This window comes from Lissotriton helveticus, chromosome 1_1 (assembly GCF_964261635.1).
Source record: "Lissotriton helveticus chromosome 1_1, aLisHel1.1, whole genome shotgun sequence".
NCBI lineage: Eukaryota > Metazoa > Chordata > Amphibia > Caudata > Salamandridae > Lissotriton > Lissotriton helveticus.
In genome coordinates this window covers 415,850,718-415,876,963 of record NC_136057.1, presented here as the reverse complement: position 1 = coordinate 415,876,963, position 26,246 = coordinate 415,850,718, and the positions used below count along the sequence as shown (strand labels likewise).

General features: G+C 43.8%; 1 protein-coding gene across 1 annotated transcript in view; it reads left to right on the top strand.

The window, feature by feature from the left end:
- The window catches only part of IPO8 (importin 8), a 737,162-nt gene extending 715,675 nt beyond the window's left edge, over positions 1–21,487 (top strand). Inside the window, exon 25 of the mRNA XM_078673765.1 lies at positions 16,482–21,487. Coding sequence (XP_078529891.1) covers positions 16,482–16,579 — 98 coding nt within the window. The 3' untranslated portion in view covers positions 16,580–21,487. The remainder of the gene's footprint in view (positions 1–16,481) is intronic.
- The last annotated feature ends 4,759 nt before the right edge of the window (positions 21,488–26,246 follow it).

The window sequence follows — 26,246 nt, the reverse complement described above, 5'->3', positions numbered from 1 at the left end:
GCTGAATTGAGAGCCTGTACTGCGTGGCTTGGGAGGCGAGAGGAGCGGAGACCGGGACTGCGAGGACCAGCATCCAGCAGAATATCCACAGCTGGTTCCTCTTCCCGGCCGTGCCGCGCCCCCTATTACGTATAAGTTTGACTGGCTTTCGCGTCTCGCGGGACGCGCGCGGGACTCAGCCCGGGGCTAAGCCCGGGCAAAGGGCGGGCCCTCTGAGGCCAGCGTAGGCTGGGCGGGGCCTACTCTCCAACACCTGTAGTGTCCTGCAACAGTGGTTCTTGATATAGGAGGCTGCCATGGCTATGCCGTCTGAGGAGGGAACAACTGGGAAGGCGGGTAGATTACGGAATGGGTCAATGGACAAATATTTTTCTAGGGTCCTGAGTGATGGTGAAAAGGAATCCTCTATGGCCGAGCGTAGGGCTGAGCGTCGACGCTCAGTTGAAAGTTTAAAAAATAGGTCCCTCACTGATATTGCTCTCTATACTACGGCCCTGGAGGGAGGTTCACTTGATATTAGTGAGGAAATAGCTAGCCAGGATGGTGTCCCTCTTTTGTTGCGGGATTGTACTCCCACCCCCTGTTTGCCTCCTGATCAGATTGTAATTGCCTCTCCCCCCCCCTAGTCTCTGTTGTACTGCTGCTGACCGAACCTCCAAGACCCCTATCGTAGCAAAGCCTAGGAAGACGAAGTCAAAGCAACTAGTTGTGGTACAGTTGCATGGTCCACCACCGAGTAAGCGAAGGAGGAAAATGAGGGTAGGGCAGGGTAAAGCTAAAACTCCACATTCTGACTTTGGTAAAGTGTCAAAGCCCCCCATTATTCATGATAGCGTAATAGTGGAGGTGCCAGAATCTCCTCCAACTGAGGCACTATTGCTAGTGGCAACCTCACCTGTTATGGACACTAACACTGTAGATCATGACACTAATTCGGGGGATCCACTGCCAAACACATTATCTCCCCCTACTTCATTAGGAAACCTGGAATTCTTACACAGATCTCTGCTCCTGCCCATTAACGAGAGTATAAAGAAAGTAGAAATTAGACTGACCATCTTAGAGACTGCCATAAACAGCATGGTTACTTTAACCAAAGCCCAGGGGAGCGGGGTTGTGCCACCCACACCTTCGGTCAGGCTACCCGCTAATAATGCTATTAATGCCCCAACTGCCTCATCTCAGCCCCCTAAACTGAAGCCACAGTCTCATGGTAGGGTTAAGCATGTTTTCCAAAAACTGCACCCTCCAAAACAGATAAACACCCCAGTAGTAGGGACGGGTGGTGACCCCCAAAGGGTATTGATAAAGGCCCCTACAGCAAACAAACGGGAGGAACAGGGAAATGGTAGATACACTAGAGGCCCAGCGACCAAGGGACCTCAAGTGGAGATTCCCCCACAAGCAGTGCCCTTTGTGGTCGTCTTGACTGGGGTTCCGCCGTTAGTAGATAACAAGAAGGAGGGCTATGCTCAACTGAAAAATAAAATAATACACTGGTTGAGTACTTATAGGCCCATTACACATAATATTGATGGGGACATAGTGCATGTCAAGCGGCTTAATTGGCTGGGTAGCAGATGCAAAGATATCGAGGGGGACCTGGTGGTGGTTAATTTTAGAGACCCACGGGCAGTGGATTACATATTAAATTGGCCCACTGGAAGTGGGGACAATTGCATTACCCCCCGGGCTCTGACATATTTCTACCCTAGGTCAGTTGTGTTCCCCCCCCAATCATGTAAGTGGGTTCTACCCTCCCAGATCCAACCCCCTGCCACTATATAGCAACATCTATGTTCCTTACGGGCAGCACCCCGCCCAGGCGGCTGACCCCTTTGGTTGGATTACGGCACCCCAGAGACACAATAGAAATAACAATAGCCGAATGGAACATTTGAGACCCTTCACTCCTCTGGAGATTAGCAATAGGTTCTCGTTGCTATCTGGTATGGAAGACTGCGACTGATGTCTACAGTCTAGGGGTGAGAGAGGTGGCCGACCAGGTGCGGTGAATCTAAGGGGCACAGATTTGGAGGCTTTAAGGGTAGTTGGATGTAATGACACTAGACAGGAGGGCCCCTCAGTAGTCCAAAGTACGGATAGTAGTATTACCAGAGTCCCTTTGGATGTACTGTGTGCAGATAATATAGTTGGTAGCATTGCATCCCCCAAGTCATCTATCTGTGTGGTTGACAGTCCCACGACCAAGGAGGGTGGAGGGGGTGGGAGTAAGGGGGACCCTGTTATAGTTCCTATGGGTCATCGGGTAATAAACCTGTTATCTTGGAATGTGGCAGGGTTAAAAAGGAAGATGGCTGTACCAGAATGGCACACATTCATCGAGAAGTTTGATGTATGCCTGTTTCAGGATACCTGGAGTCTGCTCCCAATAAATAAATCTGGCTACACTACATTTTTTTCTCCAGCAGTAAGCAGAGGGAAGGGTAGACCAGCGGGAGGACTCACGGTTTGGATAAAAATTGATCTGGATTGGGATGTTGCCATTCATGATTCAGAGTGTAGTGATATACTACATCTCTCTTCTAGGGGATATGTTATGGGGAACAGGCTCGAATTATTTAATGTTTATGCCAGAGGGGCACCGGGGGATACTTCCTCAGCAACTTTAATGAGCTTAGATTTAGCATTAACCAAGTGTCCCCTAGCGGCCAAAATTATAGTGGGAGGGGACTTTAATTGCACGTACGAACCCCTTTTTGGAGATGACCCTCTAGGCACCGAGGAAGAAGATTCCAAATGGTCCATCCCAGCTTTGTCATTACCCCCTATCCGCAAATGGTCTGCAAGGGCAATACAAATTACTGCCCTTACTAGGGAACACAAACTAAGAGCACTTAATGGTAGGACTTTGTCTGACAGTGTAGATGCAATGACCTTTAACAGGCTTAATGGTCCGTCCAAATTTGATTACATCTTACTGGACGTTAGATTGTGGAAAGACCTAATAGATATGGAGGTGGTAGCTACACAGAATAGTGACCATAACCCTCTGTGCAGTAAGTTTAGGTGGGGTAACCCCAAGGGAAGGGGGATGAGTGCCCCCCTGAGGTTAACTAAAGAGATTATCCCATACAATAGTAACCGCAGGCTGAAATGGGACAAGGCCCAACTGCAGGAGGATCAACTGGGGAGCATAAAATCTCTTGTGGTGGATCTGTATTTGGCTTTGGAGGCATGGGATCGGGGGAGTGGAAGTGCCCCGGAGATACCCATTACCCTTGATACAGCCTACAAAGCCACAATAGAGCAAGTGAGCCATTATTTTCTTTCTATAGGGAAAAACCATAGAGTTAACAACACACCTCCCATTTCTAGTAACCCTTGGTACTCGGCCCAGTGCAAGGGAAAAAGGAAAGACCTAACAGTTGCCCTACTTAAAAAAGATCCATCACTAGTTAGAGCGGCTAGGAAGGATTACTCAAGAGCATTGGCTCTGGCCAAACGAGAGTGGGAGGAACAACATTGGCAGGACCTAAAAGGTGCAGTGAGCACGAGGAATTCGAGGCTATTCTGGGACCTTATTAATAGAGCTAGGCAGCGAAGTGCTCAGCCTTTAGCCGCCCATATAACAAGCCAGCAATGGTTTGACCATTTCTCGGCTTTATATGGTGGAATTGAAGTCACCTCTTGTCCTATGGTAGCTAGAGGTGGGGGTGGGGAACCTATAGGGGAGCCCGAGGACTCATTCTCGGCCTCGGAAGTAGTGGTGGCCATTAGACACCTGACCCCGAAGAAGGCGGCTGGTCCGGATGGGATCCCAGGGGACCTTCTGATTGAGGAACCTAAGGCTTGGGACAATTTAATTGCCACTATAATGAATTTGATTGCCAGGGGGCACCCTGTGCCAGACTCCTGGAAGGGGGCAGAGGTGGTCACTGTGTTTAAGAAGGGGGCTAGAGAGGACCCTCCCAATTACAGACCTATCAGTCTGATAGATGTAATTCAGAAAGTGGTTGGCAGGGTCATTATCTTAAGGTTGGTGAATGGATGGAAGAGAAACACATCCTCTCCCACCTTCAAGCAGGATTCCGCCGAAAGGTGGGTACGATGGACCAGGTCTTTCGCTTTTTTGTCATCTATTGGAAGTCAGTTACCATCAAAAAGGGCAGCCTTTTCATGGCCTTCATAGATCTCAAGACGGCTTTTGACCTGGTCCCTCGAGTTAAGTTGTGGGAGACATTAGAGAGGATGGGCTTCCACGGTTCACTTTTGAGTTTTATTGCAAGGCTCCACGAGGGGAACTATGCGAGGATCAGATGGGGCTCCCAGGGACAGCTGACAGATAGGGTGCCCGTGAGGAGGGGAGTTCGCCAGGGATGCGTTATGGCTCCGACCCTCTTCTCCTTGTTTGTGAATGGAGTGGTGGACCATCTGAGAGAGGAAGAGGCGGATGCACCATCCCTGGCGGGGGAAAGAATCCCCACTCTACTCTTCGCGGATGACACCATACTGATTTCTAAATCCCCGGTGGGACTGCAAAGGCTTTTGCACCGATTTAGTACCTTTTGCATAGATAGAGGTCTCACTATCAACACCTCGAAAACTAAACTGATGGCTCTTTCACCCTCCAAAAGATTTAAAAATAATTTTATGCTCAATGGGGCACCCTTGGAGTTGGTTGATTCATTCGACTATTTAGGGGTGCGGATAAACAGCCGGATGAATTGGAAGGACCACTTGGCCAAAATGTTACTTAGCCACAAAAGAGTATCAGGGGTGACCCTGAGGGAGCATCGGGAGTCAATGAGTAAACCTGTGACGCCGGTCATGGCAATTTATGAGGGCCAGATACTCCCGGCTGCATCATATGGCTCCGAGCTATGGGGGTTCGAAAATGTTTCTGAGCTATCTTTAGCGGAAAATAAGTTCTTGAGGGATGTGGTGGCTCTCCCCGTTTCTACTCCGTTAATCCCACTGCGGCTAGATCTGGGCAGGCGAGCCTTCAAAGATCTAGTGCGGCTGCGCCCACTACTCTTCTGGGCTCGGTTGCGAAGGACGAAGGAGCTTGCTAAATACGCTGCTGGGCTGGATGAACTAATACTGCTCGATACTGGTAATAAGATTGGGTGGTTGAGTAACGCGAGGCAACTGGCGATCCAAGTGGGTTTAAGCGATGTGTGGGAGAGCCAAATGCCACCCCCCAAACCAGTGATTAAGAAGTTATACTGGGATTGGGTTCAGGTTGAGGCAACACGCAGTGGGGCTGGGGGTTTACTCACTGAACGGTTTCTAGAGTTTAAATGGGCTAGAAAGTTGGAACCCTTCCTCGACCTCATAACCAAGCCTCTGGACAGAGCCCTTTATTTAAAACTTAGGTACGGGACCCTTCCGGTGCATGAGTTCACCGCGGGGTGGTCTAATTCTGGTGGTCCTTCGCGACCCTGCCCCGGGTGCGCGGCTCCTAAGGAGTCTGTGGTGCATCTACTTTTTGCCTGCCCCGCTTACAAAGTGGCAAGGAAGGTCTGGCTGAAACCAGTATGTAGGGGGTTGGGGTTGAGGTGCCACAGAATGGCCTTACGAGTACTTACTACGGACCCAACATCCTCTGCCATGGTATGTGGGGTGGCTAAATATCTGAGCAGTGCATGGTTGACTCGTTCCAGGAGATTGAAGTTATATTCCACCTTCCCAAATCGTTAGCAGGCCTTATCGGCAGGTCGCTATGATCTGACTGGATGGAATTGAAGGTATTAACCATTATGTAATAATGTACTGATGAGGATGTTTGACTGGGGGTCCATAATAATCACAACTGTACTGTATAATGTGTAGGCTTTTAATCATGGATTTTACTGCTGATAGTTTTTTAATATTGTTTTATTGTTGTAAAATGTGTTCTTTTATGGTGAGCAATTTTTACCGAATAAAGATTATACAAACAAAAACAAACATTGGGATCACCCAATTTTAAAGCCCAATTTGACTCAACCTTCTCCATATCATCCTGAATTCTCTCCAATATACAGTTGTATATAATCTTAATCTTCTTACAACCTCTATTTAATATCTCAATCATAGGGAAGTCTGTTGTTACTGTAATCCGTGGCCTTACTGACCTAATCATGTGGGTGACTTGGCCGTAAACCAGCCAATGATTGGCTGGAATATCGAATCTTTCCTGCAATATTTCAAACCCCAGGATTTCACCTCCTTCCAATGTATCTCCCAAAGATCTGATTCCCATCCTTTTCCAAATCAACAAGTTTCTATCATTTTTTAGATGGGGAAAGAGAGACAAATTATACAATTGTACATAGGAGTTAACTTTCGGGATATTAAAAATTTTCATGATAGCTTTCCATGCCTGCCATGCCCCATACAGTGTCCTCAATCTCGTTTTTTTATAAAAACTTCGTTCTAATTCACACTGAAATAGGTCTGTAGCCTTGTCACCCAATAACATCCTGTAAATCTGAGGAGGATGCTGCTCATCTGCAGACCCAGATACTATTTCAGGTAAAGAATCGGATTGAAATAGAGTGGTCATTTGAGCTAAGGGACAGGCCCAGTGGTATACTCTTAAGTTCGGAAGTGCCATCCCGCCCCTTTCTCTAGGTAGCAACATTAAGTTTGTAGAGCGCCTTACCCTTCCGTATTGCCAGACAAATCTAATGAAGATAGATTCAAGATGTTTCATAACCTTGTCCTCTATTAATAGTGGAATGGCGCGGAATAAGTACAGTACTCTAGGGAACATAGACATTTTAACTGCATTCACCCTACCTACTAGCGAAAGATGTAATACATCAATCCTTTTTAATTCCATCTCGATATTCTTAATAAGCGGCAGATAATTCTCATTAACAATTTTACCCACATTGGCATTAATTTTGACCCCTAAATACATGGCGGAATCGACAAATCTATAATCGGTTTTGATAATATTTTTTGTGCATTGTTTGTTATAACTGCAAGGTCGTCAGCATAAGCCAGTATTTTATTTGAAGAACCGTTGCAAATTACTGGAGTTATCTCTAGGCTGTCAAGGATACCCTGGATGAGGGGGTCAATATACAGAGCGAAGAGAATAGGGGAGCAGGGACACCCCTGTCGGGTCCCCCTCTTTATATGGATCACCCCTGATTTCTCGCCCATGGCAGTCACCCTAGCTACCGGCTCTACATACATAGCTTTAAGGGCTCCTATTATAGTGGGGCCAAATCCCCTAGCCGCTAAAATGGCCCAGAGAAAGCTCCAATCCACACGATCAAAAGCTTTCTCTGCGTCAAGCAGGATCATGGCCATCTCTCCTCCCGCAGCAGCCTGAGCATCAAACAATGATATTGCCCTACATGTGTGGTCAGTTGTACCCCGGCCGGGGACAAACCCATGCTGCCACGGGGATACGAGACTAACAATGACCCTGCCCAACCTCTTTGCCAGAATTTTTGAGTAGAGCTTTGTATCAGAGTTTATCAAAGATATGGGGCGATAGGATTTATTTTATTTATTTTATTGCACTTATAATGCGCTCAGCTACCCGCAGTGGGTTTCCCGGCGCCAGGGATAGACTCAAGAAGAAACTAGCAGTATAGAGAACACATCCAGAAACTGACGATTGAGGCATTACTGCTGGAAGAGCCAAGTTTTAAGACCTTTGCGGAAACTGAGAAGATTACGCTCCAATTTCAAGGTCATTGGTAAAGCATTCCACATCTTAGGGCCCAGATGGGAGAAAGAACGACCTCCCATTTTGACCAACCTAAACCTGGGAACGGTGAAATCACCATGTCCAGAAGAGCGTAACCCACGGCCGGGTTTGTAAGCCTGGACAAGGCTCTGAAGGTATTTAGGGGCTGAGCCTTGTTTAATTTTAAAAAGATGACAAAGAGCTTTAAATTTAATCCGGTTTAGAACTTTCAGCCAGTGGAGGTCGTGAAGTGCTTGTGAAGCAGAAACCCTTCTGGGAACTTTGCGGAGAAGACGTGCCGCAGCGTTCTGAATAACTTGGAGCTTCTTAATAGTTTTCTGGTCGGCTCCAAGGTATAGAACGTTCCCGTAGTCCAGGCGCGAGATGACAAGCGCCTGCCATTTCCACTGGTTTCCCCTTTTTATGAAAAATTGCAATGTTTGTCTCTTTCCAAGAAACAGGGGTTAATCCCGTACACATAACCCCGTTAAACAGATCCACCAAAAGCAGGGTAATTTCAGCTTCTATAGTTTTGTATACTTCAAGAGGAATCCCATCGGGACCTGATGCCTTCCCTGAAGCTAGTTCCCTCAATGCTGATGTTACCTCCGCTAGTGTAATTTCCTCATCGAGTTTTTTTTTTAGCTGACTCCTCTAGTAAGGGGCCACGATCTCGTAGTCCTTCCCCAGGTTTTTTACTAGGTTCTTCCTGCTCATAAAGCTGCTGATAGAATTTTTCGAATACTCTTAAAATATCCTTACTTTCTGTTAAACTGACCTCATCCTCTTCAATACAAACAATGGTATTCCTTGCTTTTTCCTGCCTTAACCTGAGAGCGAGCGCTCTCCCTGCCTGTTCCCCAGTCTCATATCTTTTAACCCTATTCGACTGGTATTCTCCTATGGCTTTTATAGTCACCTCTTTCTGGAGTGCAGCTTTAATTACCAGTAGCGCTTCCTGACTTACAGCAACATTTGCCCCTATTGCTATATCTTTCACATGTTGCTCTTCTGCTTTTACTAAGTCCGTCATTAAAACCTCGATCTTACTCCTATCTTCCCTCCTCAATCTTGCTGAACAACTGATGGTTTCGCCCCTCAGCGCCGCCTTAAAGGCCTCCCAAACCATATTTCTAGAGGTGCAATACCTGTTAGCTGCAAAAAATTGTGCCACCCATTTGTTCAGATGATCTGTGAATCTATTGTCGCTGAGTAGATTTTTCTCGAAAGACCAGGAATTAATTTTTCTTTTCCTTTGACCTAAATTATACGTTAAAATTAGGGGATTGTGGTCAGAGACCACTTTAGGAAGTTTAGTGATGTCTACTTTGGGTAATTCAGAGGATGAGATAAGGAAATAATCAAGCTCCGTATATCTTTGTACAGGGTAAGAAAAATATGTAAATCCATAATCCAAAGGATATTTTGACCCCCAAACATCCTGCATCCCATGGGATCCTAATAATGATCGAATAGATTGAAAAACCTTAGGTTTACGGCCGACATAAGGTGCAGAGCTGGCCCAATCCGCCGAGATATTGAGATCCCCAGCTATTATCAACGGGGTAGACCACCCCACAAGTTCGGTTTCTAAAAAATCAAATATTTCGGGCTCATCCTGATTTGAACCATACGTTACACATAGCGTAAAGCCCAGTTCTAATTCAGCAACTGCCCATCTTCCATTGCTGTCTGCTTTCACTTTTTTTGCTTTACCTAGGGAGCCACGAATTAATATAGCTACACCCCGAATTGTGGACATCTGTGTAGAGCAAACAACCAATTCGAAGCCACTCAGACAAAGTTGGTTACGTTTGGACCATGGGAGATGGGTCTCTTGTATACAAACGATATCTATTCTTTCATGCTTTACTAAAAATGCCAGTCTCTGCCTCTTCCTCCAATCGTTCAAGCCTCCCGCATTTATAGTACATAATCTAATGCTCGCCATTTAATTGTATTAGTATCTCAACACTTAAATCCTTTACCATGTACTTGTCCTTCTGATCATATCTTTGTCCTGAATTGTACCACCTCCCTTTTTCTCCCTTTTTCCATCCATTCACCCCCCGGACCCAACCCTCGTCCCACCCTCCTCCCCTTCTACCTACAAACCCCTCCGACCCCCCCCCCTACTCTCCCCTCTTCGTGAGGCACACAGACCTTGTCTGTGTTGGTGATGGAATGCAGTGATTACAGTGAAGACGCTTATCGTCCAGTATAATTATCTGCAAAAATTGTGGAGCCCAAAACAAATCTACTCAACTCCTAAACCGTTGAACAATTGAAAGATCCGAAATGTAAGAAGAAAAAAAAAAAGGAAATATCCACCGTTTCTCAGATCTACGCTGCATCCGCCTAATTCAACTAGCACCTGCCATATATATCAAACATTAGTAATCAATAATCATAATGAATCCAAATATTCTTGCACCTTAATCTCTGAGGAAAAAAATAGAGTGTTGCCCTTGTTTATAATCTTTAGCTGTGCAGGGTTTAGCAGAAAGGCCTGCAAGTTCTTATCCTGACAGGGCTTGATCATCCCTCTCAGCCGCCATCGCCTCTCTACCATAGTGTGGCAGAAATCTGGCCTAACAAAGAAAGCTATTCCTTCGGCATTTCTTTTCGCAGTTGGTCTTGCCAGGTCTGATATAGCTTGCCGTAGGATAAAGTTTCCAATATAGATCAATACCGCTCTTGGGTAAGCCCCCTCCTTAGTATTCTTTTTCAAGGTAAAAGGGATACGATGAACTCTTTGAACTTCAGTGGACCAATTCCATCCATTAAGCTCGGGGAATGCCTGTGTAAATAGCTTGATTATATAAGCTTTAATGTCAGACCCTTCATTTCCCTCCGGAATTCCCAACACACGCAGGTTGTTCCTACGAAGTCTGTTTTCCATCTCTTCCAGTTTCCAATGGATATCAGTCATCTGAACATCATATGAGCCAACTTTAGAGACAGCAGCTGCCACCTCAGTCTCCGTAGACACAATCTTGTCTTTTAAGTTTGCCACTCTGTAGTTGCACACACTTTAGATAGTTTTCTAACTACCCCCTGCATTTATTTCATTGTGGTATGGGCTTTCTGATTATCCCTACGAGTTTCCTCCCTATGAGCGATAATCTCTTGATGTATTCTCTCTAGGAGTGACATCTCGGCGGACTCCAGGGCAAAGCCATCCTGTAGAGAACTATCCATGGGCTGATCCCAGCTTGGCTCATGTTTATTACTAGCACCTGAAATCTTTAAAGCTGTTGCTGGTTGCTCTAATTCTGGGTCACTTTCAGAGTCTATATAGGAAGAGCCAATTTCTTCATCCTCAGACCATTCTTGGCCATCGGACGCAGAGTAAAAAGCCTCACTTAGGGCACTCTCCTTCACAATCCCATTTTGACCTCCACCCGACAAAACGTTAACATCACATAATACATCTATAGCAGAAGTTACCAGGTTTGCTGGTTCATTTGTAGCACCCAGGTTTTTTTCTGAGTCAGATAACGTTAATGACTTACTTTGGAGTTGCTCTATAACTGCCTGATTTGCCTCTGTTATACTTAAACCCGTGTTATCAACCCCATTCGTATTTACACTGTCAGCAGCTTTTTGCATCTCTTCCTCCTTTGCTTTAATTTCAAGTTCTGGGAGGTTTTTAGTGGGGGTAATATCCTCATTAGAGACAATACAATCCTGGGAGCACACGGTCACATCCTCACTGACATTTTTTTTCCTTTCGATATCCGTAGGCTTTTCATCCTTCCCAGGCTCTGCATCCCCCTTTACAGCCTTAGCAGCCTCCACCGCTCCCTTCTCCTTACCAACTTTTGCAAACAGTTCTACAATTGATGTTGTTGCTAGCCGTGTTCGTACCCCAGCTGGCTGCTGCTGTGTTTGTGGCTGCTTCCTCTTACTACGTTCTTCCACATGGGGGGTATGAGCCTCTGCAAAGTCAGCAAACTCCTCATCCCTCGGTATTTTATCTTTATCTTTTTGCTTCTTCCTGGCGCCAAAGGACTTTTCCACGGGATTCAATTTGGGGGCCATATCACTGTGAGAGTTATGCTTCCTCCCCAGTGCTTGTGAGACGCCGTCTCTCCTCGCCTGTCTCAGGTTACCGCTGCACCCAACGTCAGCAGCGTTGGTAGCGTTCGTAGCGGTACCGGCCCCCCTCAGCTGAGAGCGCTTACGACTCTTCCCCTTACTCCGCCTCCCGGCGGTGTCGAGCTGCTTCCAACCCGGGATTGCAGTGCAGAAAATATTTAGCAGGTTCCGTAGGTCCCGCAAAATCTGTTTTGCGGACCCACGGCAGGCACGGCAGGCGAGCACAGACTGCATCGGCTTCAATCCTCCCTCCGTAGCGAGCACTTTAAATTTCGAGCATCAACTCAGGGTGTGATGAATAAGCCGCCAACATTACCGGCAGTGAAAACGATTTCTTCGTTTAACTTCGCTTCCTTCATTCAGGGTACAGAAGTAAGCGGCAGCTTAAGCGGCGAGTCCCGCAGCATCTCGGATCTTTCAGATCTCCGTTCAAGAGCGTCCTCACTGCAACGCAGCTCTGGCCACTAGTGAGCGGCCGCCATCTTGCCTCCTTCGCGTAAAAATAAAAGCTGTTTTTATTGTAAGGTGTGGCTTGGGGAATAGTTATTCAATATAAGTTACTGAAACTCCGTTCAAGTGTTATAACTTTTTTTTTTTAGGAAAGGCTACACATTGTGCTGTTACTTGTGGTATTATAAAGTGAGGAGATTAGTTAAATGGGTCAGTACTATGTATGGTAGCAGAGGGATGGCAACACATATAATTGCTTCTGGTACCATAATAATTCAAGCTCCAGTCCTAAGGTTTACCTCCTAGCCATCAAAAGAGCTAGCTGATCGGGGAATCAATCGCAGAAATCAGTGTGAGATAAAGGTCGCTTGGTTGAATCATTAATGGGCAGCTCAGTCTGATCCTTCCGAGGTCATTACAACCAGAACAACTAAGATAGGTAAATAAACTCCTAATGTATCGCATAAACGCAGTGAACCATGCGAGCCCAGGCTTTGTTTTAAACCCTTTCACTAATCAATAGCCATCCTTGACTTCATGCACACAACCCTGCACTTTACTCTATCCCAGGTCCCGAATGTTATGAAATCGTAACCCAGAACCTGTTGTCCCATTACACAATCACAATGCACCTGGTCTGTCACTAGTTAAATGATGTCCTAAATGTGTTCTACATTGTAGTCCTGGTGGTCGTAAGACCACTATACATGGCGTGGTGGACAAAAAAATGATGGACTGGATTGTGGCTTAGAGTAAATACCAGTGGCTGAGATTAAGCAGTCCACCCATAACTATTTTGTTGTCCTCAGTTTAGCACATTAATGCCAAGCCCATTGGCTTTGCTAGTGCTCGAAAAGACAGGAAAAAAGTTTCTTTCTGATTTGAATCCATATAAGCAATAACAAATTGAGTGTGAGAAACCATTGCTGTGAATGAGTGTTCAGTTATATAATAGTGTCTAATGTATTCCTTTGGAAGCGGTGTATAATTTTATAAACATTTATTATAACTCTAATCTTACTTTACAGGATTCTTTTATAACTAGGAGTTCCGGTTCATAAGAACGTGATAATCACTTACAATACCATGTCCTCCTATGAACCTTTTTGTAGAGCTAATAGGGACTCAGTAATGAAAATACGGATGAAATTCCCTTCACGAGGACCCTAAATGAAGGAAATATCTAACTATCAAACATTGTCATAATGACACAATTTTTGACAATAAGTCATCAATAATAACAAACTCTGAAAACGTATTAAGACTCTTTTTATCATCTAATATTTCAGAATGTGAATGATAAATACATGAACACAATAGGAAACATAAATGTCTTCATTAATTCAATGTTACAGGTAAATACACAACTATGAGAAACAATGCGTATTCAAAATACATCAAATCAATAACAAATGAGAGGGAGAGACAGACAAAGAGAAAATTCATTGCAATAGAATGTGCAATTCAGATTTCATTTGAACCTAGATGAATGACAACTAATGCACAGCGTACATAAGTCAGAGGAAATAGCTAACCCTTCTGCCGAATGTGTATAGCTTTCGCAACATCACCAGCTGATGAAATGCAAATTAATCAGGACAGCCTCAGTCAGGTATTGCAAAGACAGTAGCCAGCCAGAGTAACGCAGAGAAAATAGGAGCAAAACTCTCCTCTCATAGGAAAAAGCTGCTCTCAAATTATTTCTTGCAGAAATAGTTACACCCAATGTCCAACCCCCTAATGTTGTATTTCACAAAATCTTCCCAATCGCATTGGTTTTTCAAAATGAGGTGTTCATCATCCCATCCAATTCACGAGATCCCTAGAACAGTCTATTGTTAATTTCGAAAGATGTCACCCTTCCTCGGAAAAAGGAAAAGAATCTTGCAACTTTATCCACGTTCTCGTGCACACTCCACATCAACTTGCAACATTTGTTGACAAAATCATTCTTGGAAGGATAATATTTAGCACAGAGGGGAAATTTCTAAAGATTTCTTTTGTGCACAGCTAAACAAACTAAACAACATTTCTGAACTAGTGAAGGAAAAAATACATTTCTTTGCGGCCTATATTTGGAGAAAGAAAATCACTCCAGAAATGTTTTGAGGCCTTCATAGAAAAACCATAAACTTCAAACCGTTAGTTTTTTACTAAGAAACAAAACATACTTTATTTAAAAAGAAAGCATAAAGAAAATTCATAAGGCGTTTAATTATGACAAAAGATTCATTATGCTGATTAGACACACAGGAATAATCTAATTAAGCTCATTATCAATTCTTATGTCTCTCATATGTTATAAAGAAAGGAAATAAGCATTTTCTTTACGTAATATTTTCCATACACGTTCTTGTTAATATCATTTCTTAATTCTTCATGAAAGCTTTTATAATGTATCATTTATTCCAAGTTTCTCCCTCGAACTGTTTTAGTCCATATAAAAAGAATATTTTATATTATTCATGTTTTCCTACATGTTTAATACTACATTTATTACCAAACGTGTTGTGCTGTGTCTTGCACATTTTCACGTACATTTTGTAAATAAACAAAAGAATCACCCATGTTAATAGTTTTATACACCCTTAGTCATTGGTTTCGTTAATAACACAAATATGAGCAGATTTGATCGAGCAGGATTTTTTTTTCTCGCAAATATCATGCTTCATCAATGCAGAATAAACTAGACTGCCAATAGCTGGAAGTGAGCGAGAACTACTCCACTGGGTGGAGCCAAAGTCCACTCTGAGTATTCTAGAAATGGTAACAATTGATTGGTTGTCAATCTGCGACTAACGGTGACACAGAAAATTAGCACCAAAAAGCCAAATGAGTTTTGGAACGAGGAACAGAAAATGTTTTGTTGAGAAAAATGTGATACTGATGCAGAGACTGCCATAGGCTACACAGGAAAAAAGATCTGAGTCAGTGAGTTCCCCTCAGGCGAAAGAGGAGGAATAGGAAAGGGGCCTAGACAAAGTCAGGGGTGTAATGCAGACCCCTGGAGTCCCTGCAGAGCATGGGGGGGACAATCCTCTAAGGGGCCCCAAACCTTCAAGGGACCCATTCAGCTCAAGGCAAATGGATGTCTGTCATATATGGGAGACTAGGGGGCTCCACATTACATTCTTTGTGGGGGGAGGGGCTTCATTTTGTGTGACTCCACTGGAAAAAATGTTCCTTGAAGGGGAAAAATAGGCATGGGGGTTTGGAGGACGAAAGAGTAAAAAGTTATTTAGGTCAAAATTGTATAAAGAGGAAGAGGGGAAAGAGAAGGGATGAAAATGCAGATTACGGGTAAGAACAACAAAGGGTGAGATGGGAAGGGTGGAAAGAAAATTAAGACAGAGAAACATATTTGCCATAAAAAAACTGTCCTCAAAAAACAAAGTGGTAAAGCCTCCCGCCTATGGTACAAGTATGTAGGTAAAGAGATACAACAGGCAGCAAAAGTCAGAGATGTCGAACTATCTGAAAGAGAAACCAGGAAAGTTCACAGCCAGTGGCTGGTTAGCTTGTGGGAGGGATTAAAATGGCAATTTCTTAAGGCCAAACAGACTCAGTGGTGGCCGCCGCACAACGAAAGTTGTGGGGGAGGGAAGGGGGGAGGAGGAGGAGGACAGGGGGATTGAGAGTAAAAATAAAATATAAAAAAAACCCTTACCACTCGCTGCCCGATGACGATAGCCACCTCGACGCTTCACTCCCAGTAGTCTTAGGGAAGGCACAGGCTGCCCAACGAATTCAGACGCTGCTCTCACGCTATGAGAGCAGTGGCAGGATTGGTCTGAGTGGCCTGGTCTGTCGCTTTGACGCTGCCTCAGAGTCTGTGTCTTTTCTCCACCCTGGCTGTGAACACAGTTGGGTTGGAGAAATAGAAGTGTGCATGTCTGTTTGGCCTGGCCTAAGACGGCCGGCCAAACTTACATGCACACATTTAAATGCCCCACCAGTCCTGCCTGTCATGGCCCAGCCTCCCACGCACGCTCCGTCAGCCAGAGCACCTCACAGAAAAATAAAGTAAGATTATTGTTTTAATATTATTTCATTTTTTTAGACTGACCAGTGGGGCAACGCTCCTTCGCCATTACGGAAGAGCTGCCTCTTAACAAACTTCTCTGTTTCTCAGGTGAAGACTCCCCCTCCTACAAAATAGGGTTGAAAAAGAGGGATTATCTGATAATGGACTTGCAAACAATATATATGTAATTTATACTTGATTGAACATTGATATTCTTGCTACAAACCTTTTTATTGTTCTTTTAAATTTTAGAGTCTAGGACCATCCAGCAACAAAGTGGGTGCAAGTTCGACAACAAAGGACTACTTTTACCGCATAATTTTGGCGATGCTCCTCCGAGTGGCAACTGAAGGGAAAAGAACTTTACGGGATAACAAAGAGACTTCATAATAACATTTTGATTGTGCAACATAAAAACAAACGTCGTTCAGAGCGGAGAAAAGAAGACAGAAAACATTTATTTTTGCCCATTTGTGCCCTGCGCATTTATCGGTGCAGTTTTCATCGGAACACCTTAACCAGCTGATTGATGAAATATTTCTGTTATTTTGGATCAGTTGAACTTCAATTAAAAATAGAAACGACAAGCTTGAAACAAAGGCCAGTTGGAAATGAAATGGGCCGAAGGTAATTAAAAGAGTGTACTCAGGTGTTAGCTGTGCGGCATGGATGAGACGGACAGCAGTGCCTTCTGTTGCACATGGACTGTTTCAAGAAACCCATGTACAAAGTTTGTATTTAGGGAGTACATTGTACTATTCTAAGTGGGGTTGGAGGAGCGGTTGAATGCACCAACCGGTTTGTAGATGGAGAGTTTTTTTGTTTGTATATTGACTGTTTTATAAGGTAAATATGATGAATCATTTTGTACAGGTCCCTTCTATTTCAGAAACAACATATCCCCTTTTCTGCTCAATTTATTTAAAACAGACCCTGTTTTATGCCTTTTAGTGATGACAAAGTATTGTCCATGATGCAGACAGAATATATCTGGACTTTGATGTGCCCTTTCCTTTGCTGCAGTAATCATTGTTCAACCTCTGGTAGCCAAGAATGGATGTATGATGAAGTGGTATACATGCAAGAGGTTTTCCAAACTGATAGACTATTTAGAAGTCCGGTGGCAAAAAAACAATAACCCCTCCAGTTAAGCTTGAGGAAGAGGACCACTGTTACCTTCCAATGAATAACCGTCACGTTTTATATGGCAAAATGTCCAAGCCGGTCTTCACTGTCACAGTCAGTGTAGTCTGATCCTCCAGGGTTTATGCACTTGGTAAGGGAATTAAAGGTAGTCGCCTTTAGAATGCCGAGGTCAGCGTCTGACTTAGGGAAAGATATTGTGGCTCAACAGTCACATTACAATGTTCAAAGAGATATGATTTCAATCAATGGAACAGCAAACTAGTGCTATGATGAACATGAGATCACGAGGGGGTCACAATCCAGTCTCAGCTGTTTCGAGTCCCACTGTTATTTCACCCCCGGACTAAGGGGGTTGTTTCCCAGTGGTGGGCTAAGCAGGAAATAACATATTTACCAATCTTGGGATACAATCCCAGGACTGGAATGTGTTGGCTCCAGCAACAGGGGGTTATCTGGTAACTGTTCTCAACATCATCTCAAAGTTGCAAAAGAAAAAGTTTTGGCATCAGACCGCACTGCAGCAGGAAGCCCATTTCTGGCTCTTTGGAGACCTATAAACCATTCTCTTCAATATAACCTAAACAACCGCTTGTGAAAAATTCTTTCTGAATTCCTTTGTTTTTCATCATTATTAAAGTAGGTAATTTACTGAAAAGCAAATACATTTTGTAATGAGGTTAAAAAAAGGATCTGTTATGTTCTCATTTACAAACATAGTTTCTCGAAAATGTTAGAAATAATGGTTACTTGGTTAAACAGGAAACATTCAGCATTGCCTTAGCATCGCAGGGTGTTTTTGTGGATTAACGCAGAGTAAGGGGTAAGGGGTATGGCCTTATTTATATATCTAACTTTTGATATGTAAATAAGAGTTTTGGCAAGAAGAGCACTCTGTTTATTTGCCTGTAGGAGTAGACACAGCATGGAATGTGAATCAATTGGATGTAGTCCACAAGAAGATTAAACTAAAAAGATTTTATTGCCATCACATGCTGCCTTGAGGATCCCATGCTAAATAACCAAACATGAAATTGAATGCATTTGAAGTTTTCATGAGAACCATTGGATGGTGCAGTGCAGAACATTGCGGGAATTTTGTGTCTCATTTAAGGACAATCAATGTATCTACCAATAGCCCAGCAATAGTCTTGGATCCTCTCCGACATGTAGTAACAAGGAAGGAGACGTTCCTTAAAACTGCCTTGTTAAATTAGTAGACTTTGGGTGTTCTCTTACTGCATCCCTTTCTTCACTTGCCGCTTCTTGTTGTACTTCTTCAGTCTTTAAACCCATAGCCACACATTTTGAATCTCGCCTTTTGCATGGAAGGCCACAGGAGTACATGTTTGGTCTATTCTTGTTTAATTGTTACATAGGTTTTGATTCCAGTTTCCTTTGACTTGTCTCTCATGATGCTTTCTACCATTAACTAAATAACCCTACTGATTAATCTTTAACATTTAATTTAAACACATCCAGTAGTAACATTTTAGAGATAGGTGGAATGGATCGAGGTAAGATGAATCGGCTTTGGTATGCTTTGGACTTTAAGTTCTGAATTAGTTTTGACCGTATTTATAGAAGAATATCTTTAGTGGAAGAATGAAGTTCACATTTTTTTTCCGGCGATGACTTAGAAGTTCCCATTTTCTGGCTTTTGGGTGAGTAGAGTAAGTGAAGAGATGTCTTGGATTCTGCTGACACTACCAAACAAAACGATGCCTTGGAGATGCGTTGATCAATTTGATCTGCAAATGTCCTCCATGATGGTACCCCACAGACCACTGGCTCATTGGATCTCCAGGGATGATAGTAGTGCTGTTCGGACACGCTAATATTCCTCCCGAGTCAGGTTTTGCACTGAGTTCGTCCTCCTTCACCTGTGTAAAGTCCATACCCTGATTCTGACCAGTGCTAACCACTGCATTACCTGAGCAGTTGCTACAACTTAATTATGTCACTAGTTGTATGGCGTGAGTGTGACCTGTTGACTAGTGCCTGAAAGCTTTCTCTGATGTCACAGTTTCACAGGTGTGTTACCTACTGGCACCAGGCATTATTAAAGTACCCCTGCATCTCCTTGAAGCACAGCTTGTTTTCCCTAAATTCTTTCTTCAACATCCTCCCATGCCTCTGCTGTAAGGATGAATATTTTCTAGGAGAGATTTCCGTATTTATAATCTGCTGAACCCCTGTCCAACAATACTCCTCCAGATACTGTGAGAAAATATCTGAGCTTTGAGTCTCATCACCTTTGAGAGTGTTCTGTCTATATGAGTGTATGCACAGGAATTTTAGTCATTTGTCTGGAGTGGTTTGCTCCTACGTTCACATTGTTGTTTTATAGGCACACTGGCTCTGACAGTTTGGGTTGCTCTGCCTTGAGGACTGTATAATGGGACATGGTAGGAGTAACTGATTTCCATCTGAGAGTGTGGGTACTCTTAGGGCACACAAACTAATGATTTTCGCATAATGGTAATTACATGACACTTGGGATGCTGCAATTAAAAAAGAGCTCCATCTTTTGAGTGTTTAGGGAATGTGGTTGGGGCATTTTTCTGCCTCCCCATAGGACTGAAAATTGTAAACCTATTTTGTATTACTTTCAATGAAATAATTCGAGGTTTCTCGATTACTATTAAATGTAAACCCGGTCTCTCCTGACCAATGAATGTACTTATTTGCCACCAGTGTAAAATATGGCTTCCACAGTGCGGACTGGTGTCTAATCTACTCTTATGACCACATTATAGATACAGATGCTGTATTTCTATATTTCAATTGTGTTGTCTGTTAATATTGTTACTTCTGGTCATCTACATGTTCACAGGACCGGTGTTTTGATAGCATTAGACCAAAGGTAGCCCAAGTTTTGCTTCCACAGAAATGTGAGAATTTAGGAGGTGTGATTAAAAACGAAGTGCCATCCCATCGTAGGGGTTATTAATGACATGGTCCATGGCCTATATATCTATTTCCTTTGCCAGTCACTGCTAAAATGTCCATCGTTCTACTTTGACTTAATAATTAGGTGTATTGACCATTTAGAACAAGCCCTATGAAAATGATGACATATACTCTAGTTTTCTGCGTTGTCTCTCTTTTTTGTCCTTCAAAATCTAAATTATTGGTTCGGTAAAACCCAACCTGGATATATATATACAGCTCTGATTAAAAAGTTGCTGGTTAATTGTTCTATTATTTGCTTTGTAGCATCAATTTAGGTATTCTGAGTAGAAAATGCCAGCACTTCACTAGGATTACAACACTCACTCATAAATGTCAGAAAAGCTTAGAAAAGCAGAATTGAAATCTGTTGTAGATATTTGATTCAATTTGCTTTTATAAACTTTTTTGACATTTTACAGTAGAATGTTGGGATGGGTCTGGTTTTCCAGAATAAATAGGTTATATAATGTTGAGGTAACTTTTGTAATTTAAGTATGATTTAATACTGCAACCCAGTTTGACAGAATCCTGGCTCATTGCATCTGTCATTTGATGGTAGTGCTTTCAGGTAACCTGGTTTTCTTCATTGCTTCTTGGTCTAGAATTAGCGACTGTAGAACAAAATCCCAGTTCCCTCGTTTTCATGTTGTTACTGTATCATGAATACATTTAAATCTGTGGAACCTACAATCATTTTCTGGTCTGAGCAAGTGACCAAAATGATCTCTTTGTTAGCAAGAGATTTCACTTTGCCCAAGTACGTTTCTGGTACAGTAACTCTAGCATTAGAGTAACTGTACATAATCCAGTAGGCCACTGCTGTACATTAAAAGACCAAATATTTTATAAAGCTGGATTTTGGTAGATCATAACAGACCCTTTTGGTTTTGTGTAAATAGGATAGTCACTGCATCACACTGCTGACTGCATTTCAAATTACATATGGGTAATACTTGTTGGATTATTAAAAAAAAAAGAAAAGTTATGCCTTTGGTTTTTAGAATATTTTTCTACCTTAATTTATTTGTACGTGAGCAAAGATGTTCTCACACCACTGAAATATAACAAAGATTTTTTTTAAAGATTTTACATATAGTGCATTGTTTTTCTTTCATTCTTTTTATTGATTTTAATCCTAAATAAAAACATCTTACATTTCATGATCGGTGTAGTACAGCACTCATTTGTTTAGCTTTTCCCAAAAGTCTTGATATTGTAGGGTACATTTTCCAAATCATACACAGTCCATAACGTAGCAGTTTTACCGGCCCATTATTAATGTACCAGTATGCAGTTCAGTACTTCGCGTACAGATAATTACACAGCCCTCTGTGCATTTCAGGGGCCCCATGTTTTCTCTTATTTCTTTGGGTATCATCTACTCTCGTATACATATTACTCTGGTATACCGCACCAGTACATTTATAGTTGAGCCTCATGCACACAAAGGTGATCTAGGACAAGGAGGTGCAGCTGTACATTGCCGAACGCAAGGAAAAGTTATGACCTTTACAGAAGTCCGGCTCCCACTACAAGTCAAAATTGAAGGCCAATTGCAAACATAAAAATACTGAAAAGGGACTAGACTGCATCCAGGCACTCTGAACAGAAAGAGAAGGTGCAAGGGCTTCAGGAGTTATTCACCTTCTAGCCTCTGTTTCACAAAGCTGATTCCTCAGCTGGTATCCCGGCGTCCCTCGAGCTTCCCCCACTATCCGCAACGCCGCCGCAGATTGAAGCCTTCCAAGGGGTTATGCTGCACGCTTTTGAGGCGCTTGTGATTCCCTCTAGCAGGGCCTTAGGACCCAAAAAAACAGAGATCAAGTTACAGCCGGTGGATGCCTAGGGCCCCTTTGGGCTCTGCACTAACACTGGTACAGGGTTTCACTTCAGCTCCAAGTCCTACACCAGTCGATTCCACTTTGACTCTGGTACTGATGCAACTAGTGCCAGAAGAGGGTCCGGTTGTGACACCAGTTTTGGACGCCAAACCAACTGCGGCTTGATCTCGCTCAATGGCGCACTACGAAATTACGGAAGCATAGCCTGTTGTCATGCACCATGACTCTGATGCTGTGCCTCTGCTGAGGCGTACAGAGCAGCAGAGGTGCCATTATCTTTTTGTCTCTGATTCAGAGCAAGCGACACTTAAAGATGTAGATGGTGATGTCGTTGTGTTGGTAGAGATGGTGCCCCCACCCCGCTAACTACGCAGATGGTGTATTTTACATAGATGGGCAATAGGCCAGTGGGATTGCCACGTCTCACTTGCCACTTGGGTCACCAATGGAATAAAGTGCGTCTTTGTATTGATGGTGCCATAGGGCAACTGAGGTTCTGTCTTTACAGCTGCCTTCAGTAAAGACCAAAACAAACAGAAATGTTCCAGCCTGGACCAGCTACCTCTGAGCCCTTGCTCCCTTTTAACATGGCCCTCACTGATATCTTGAATGCTACTTGGTCAAAGCCCTATTGCAGCCCATCAGTAAATAGGCAGGTGGCCAGGCATCCCCAGACTGGTTTCTGGCAATCCTGTTTTTCTTATCAAACGCTCTACTCCAGAGAGACTTGTGGTTCAGTCTACAATCCTTAAAGGAGATCCCATTACATTCCCCACAACTCCTCCGTATAGGGAATCCCAAGAGGATTGGAGCGTTTGGCTTGCTGGGTTGTACTACACCTGCCCTGTGGGACATGGACAGCGAGATTTTGCCATCAGTCCAGAAGATCTTGGGGCCTCTTTGGCTCAGACACTTTATTGATGGCAAGACACAAGCAACTATGTTATATGTGCTGGTCTAGTTACCACTGATTGCCTTCGGAGTGTAGTTAGCAGCAGTGTTGTACTTCATGATTGCCTTGGGAGTGTAGTTAGTAGTAGCGTTGTGCGCTCCACGGGATTTTACAGCAATGTGCAGGCCTTCATTATGGATATGCCCTTTAATAAGTCAGGCCTTTTCGATGGGAAGGCAGCTTCTGCATTGGAGTACTTTCCGTAAAGCACTCCAATGCAGAATCTGCCTTCTCACACCAATTTGAAAAGTTAAGACTATTCCAGAGTGCTGACATATAAGCTGAAACAGTCTTCCCAACCGCTGCAGCAGTCAACCTACTCATTTTGAGGCCGTGAACGGCTGTCTGGAAGGCAGTACTTGATCCAGAAGGGGCAGCAGCCCTCACATTCCTCTTCCCCTGCTTCAGTAGCCACCAAACCACTTTAGTATATTCTTAGTGACACAAGCCTCTCCAGTGGAGGGCAGGATTCATCATTTCCTCCTGATGTAGCGATTCATCACTTAATAGTCCTGAGGCATCAGTGCGAATTTCAGAAGAGCACATGTGCATTGTAGTGATACAAATGTTACTCTAAAAGGGTGCTATTGAAAGAATGCTATACGCAAAAAGAGGATACGATTGTTACACTTGCTGTTTCCTTGAGCCGAAGAACCACGTTTCTCAGGTCTGTGGTGGACCTTTAGCCTCTAAATGCCTTCCTGCTGAAAGATAACTTTAAAATGCTAGCCCAGATTCTGTCTGCCCTGAACCCAGGTTCTGGGTGGTGTCCTTGGGCCGACGCAATACATTTTTCCATTTACCTGTCCTGCAGTTACACTCTTGCACTTCTTTTTGCTTCACTAGCAATCCTTGGGTTGTTAACAAAGGTGACGAAAGTGGCGGCTGACCACCTTCAGAGGTTGGAGATACCAATTTTCCCATACCTCAATAACTGGCTGTTAAAGCGGACTCACCAATCAGCCGTAGACCACTTCCAGGCAAAGTCAAACCTTGTCCTCATTGTTGGGGCTCACTATCAGTGACGCTGAAGTTAAAACTGACACCCTTTCAGAGGCGTCCATTTATTGAGCTAACCTGTACGCAGCGCCGCAACGAGTCCGGGACATTCAGGCTATAAATTTGATGTTTCGGCCCTGGTCGTGGATCTTGGTGAGAGCAGCTTAGAGGCTTCTTGGCCTCTTTGCTGTCTGCATTCTTCTGTCAACTACACCAGGTGACACAGGGGTGCTGTACAATGACATCTGAGGTTCCAATGAGCCCAGCATCAAGAAAATCATCCAAATCTCAAAGGAGGTTGCTCGTGACTCGCAGTGGTGACTGCTTGGAACACAATTGGACCAGCAGCGGCCTCTCTTCTCACCCCCAAGTGATGGCGGTGGTAACAAACGAGTCCCTGCTGTGCTGGGTACATCATCTGGGAAAGTTGGAAGTCAGAGGATCTGGTCTCCAACAGACGACCTGCTCCACACGTTAGTGTATTAAAGTTGTGTGCTGTTAGCGTGGCTCTGAAGGCCTTTGTGACGTCCATCAAGGGGAAGTGGGGGCAAGTTTCCCAAACAACAATGCATGTGGTATTGCAACAAAAGGGGCTGAGTGCGGTCCTGGAACCAGCACTTTTGGAATTGGATGGAGCAACAGGGCATTTTCCTTATCATGAACGACCTGAAAGGTTGAGTGACATCTACATCTGAGGTGGCTCTCGTGGGGAAAACCCTTGTTAAGTATTTTTACCTGCGTTCAGAATGAGCAGTGTTACAAGTTGTGCGTGCTGGAGCTTCCACAAGAACACTCATTTAAAGATGTGGTACGGCTGGAATGGGACTCCTCTACGTCCTACTATCCTGCCCTGAGTTCTGAAAACGATAAAGAACAATCATCCTAGTGGCTCCGGACTGGGCCAGGAGAGTGTTGTATGTGAAACTTTTGAGCATATTCACCTGTCCTCCAATCAGGCTCCCACTTCAGGAGGATCTTCTGTTGCAACAGTAGCAGTAGAGGGTGCTTGACACAAATCTGCACAATCCACACCTACATGCATAGAGATTTAGCAGCAACAACTGGCTGCTTTCAAGCTGCCACCTCAATTGTTCAATGACATCCTTATTGCCAGACGACCTTCCACAAAATCCATTTATGCCGTGTGCTGGAACAAATTTATGGCCTGTAATGGCGCTCATAAAACTGACTCTTTACTGGCAAAGCTGTCTGACGTTCTTTTCTTTATTTTATCTTTGGCCAGCAAGACATTGTAGTAGACACTATTAAAGGTTATTCGTCCACCCTTTCTGCAGTGACCGGACCTACCATCCTTGTTTAAATCACTTGCTGTGATGATATTTATTAAAGGTTTGACACATGTTACCGCTCAAACTGTAATCATGCCACAGTCAGAACTTAACTTGGTCGTGATGTTTCTATATGTGTGTACCCTTCTAGCTGATGCATGCTGATGCATGTCTCCCTACCTTGACAACCACCTTCCCCCGTTTTGATTATTTCAGCTCATTGTGTGAATTAAATCTGGGTACTTTCAGTGCAACCATACCACACAATCTTTTTCCCGGACAGGTTGGTGTTGAGGACTCGGGAGACATTCTTACCAAAAGTCATCACTCCCTTTCATGTTGGCCAATCTGTCACTCTGCAAGCATTCTTTACTCATCCTTCTAAAGAGGATGAAAGGCTCTATCAGCTAACCCGCAAAAGGGCTTCAAGTTATTAGATTGATTGTACCAAGGAACACTGTTAGGAAAGTCAGGTTTCTATCAGGTTCTCCGGAGCGAAGAATCGGAAGGCTGTGGAGAAGCAGATCCTTTTGAGGTGGATAGTCCTCTTTATCAAGATCTGCTACGCATTGGCCAAGAAGCAATCCATGGAAGGTCTAATAGCCTATTCTCCCAGGGCTAAAGCTTGTGCTATGGTGTTGGGTAACGGAGTTCAGGCCCTTTATACCTGCCAGGATGCATTGTTGGCATCAGTGCTCACATTCACAAAGCTACACTGCCTTGTCATACAGGTCTTCTGGTCCGAGTCTTTTCTGAAGACCTTCTAGCTAAGAAGGTACTGCTTTCGTATCTAATCTAATGTGATGAATCTTCTGTTCGAGGTACCTCACACAAGAAC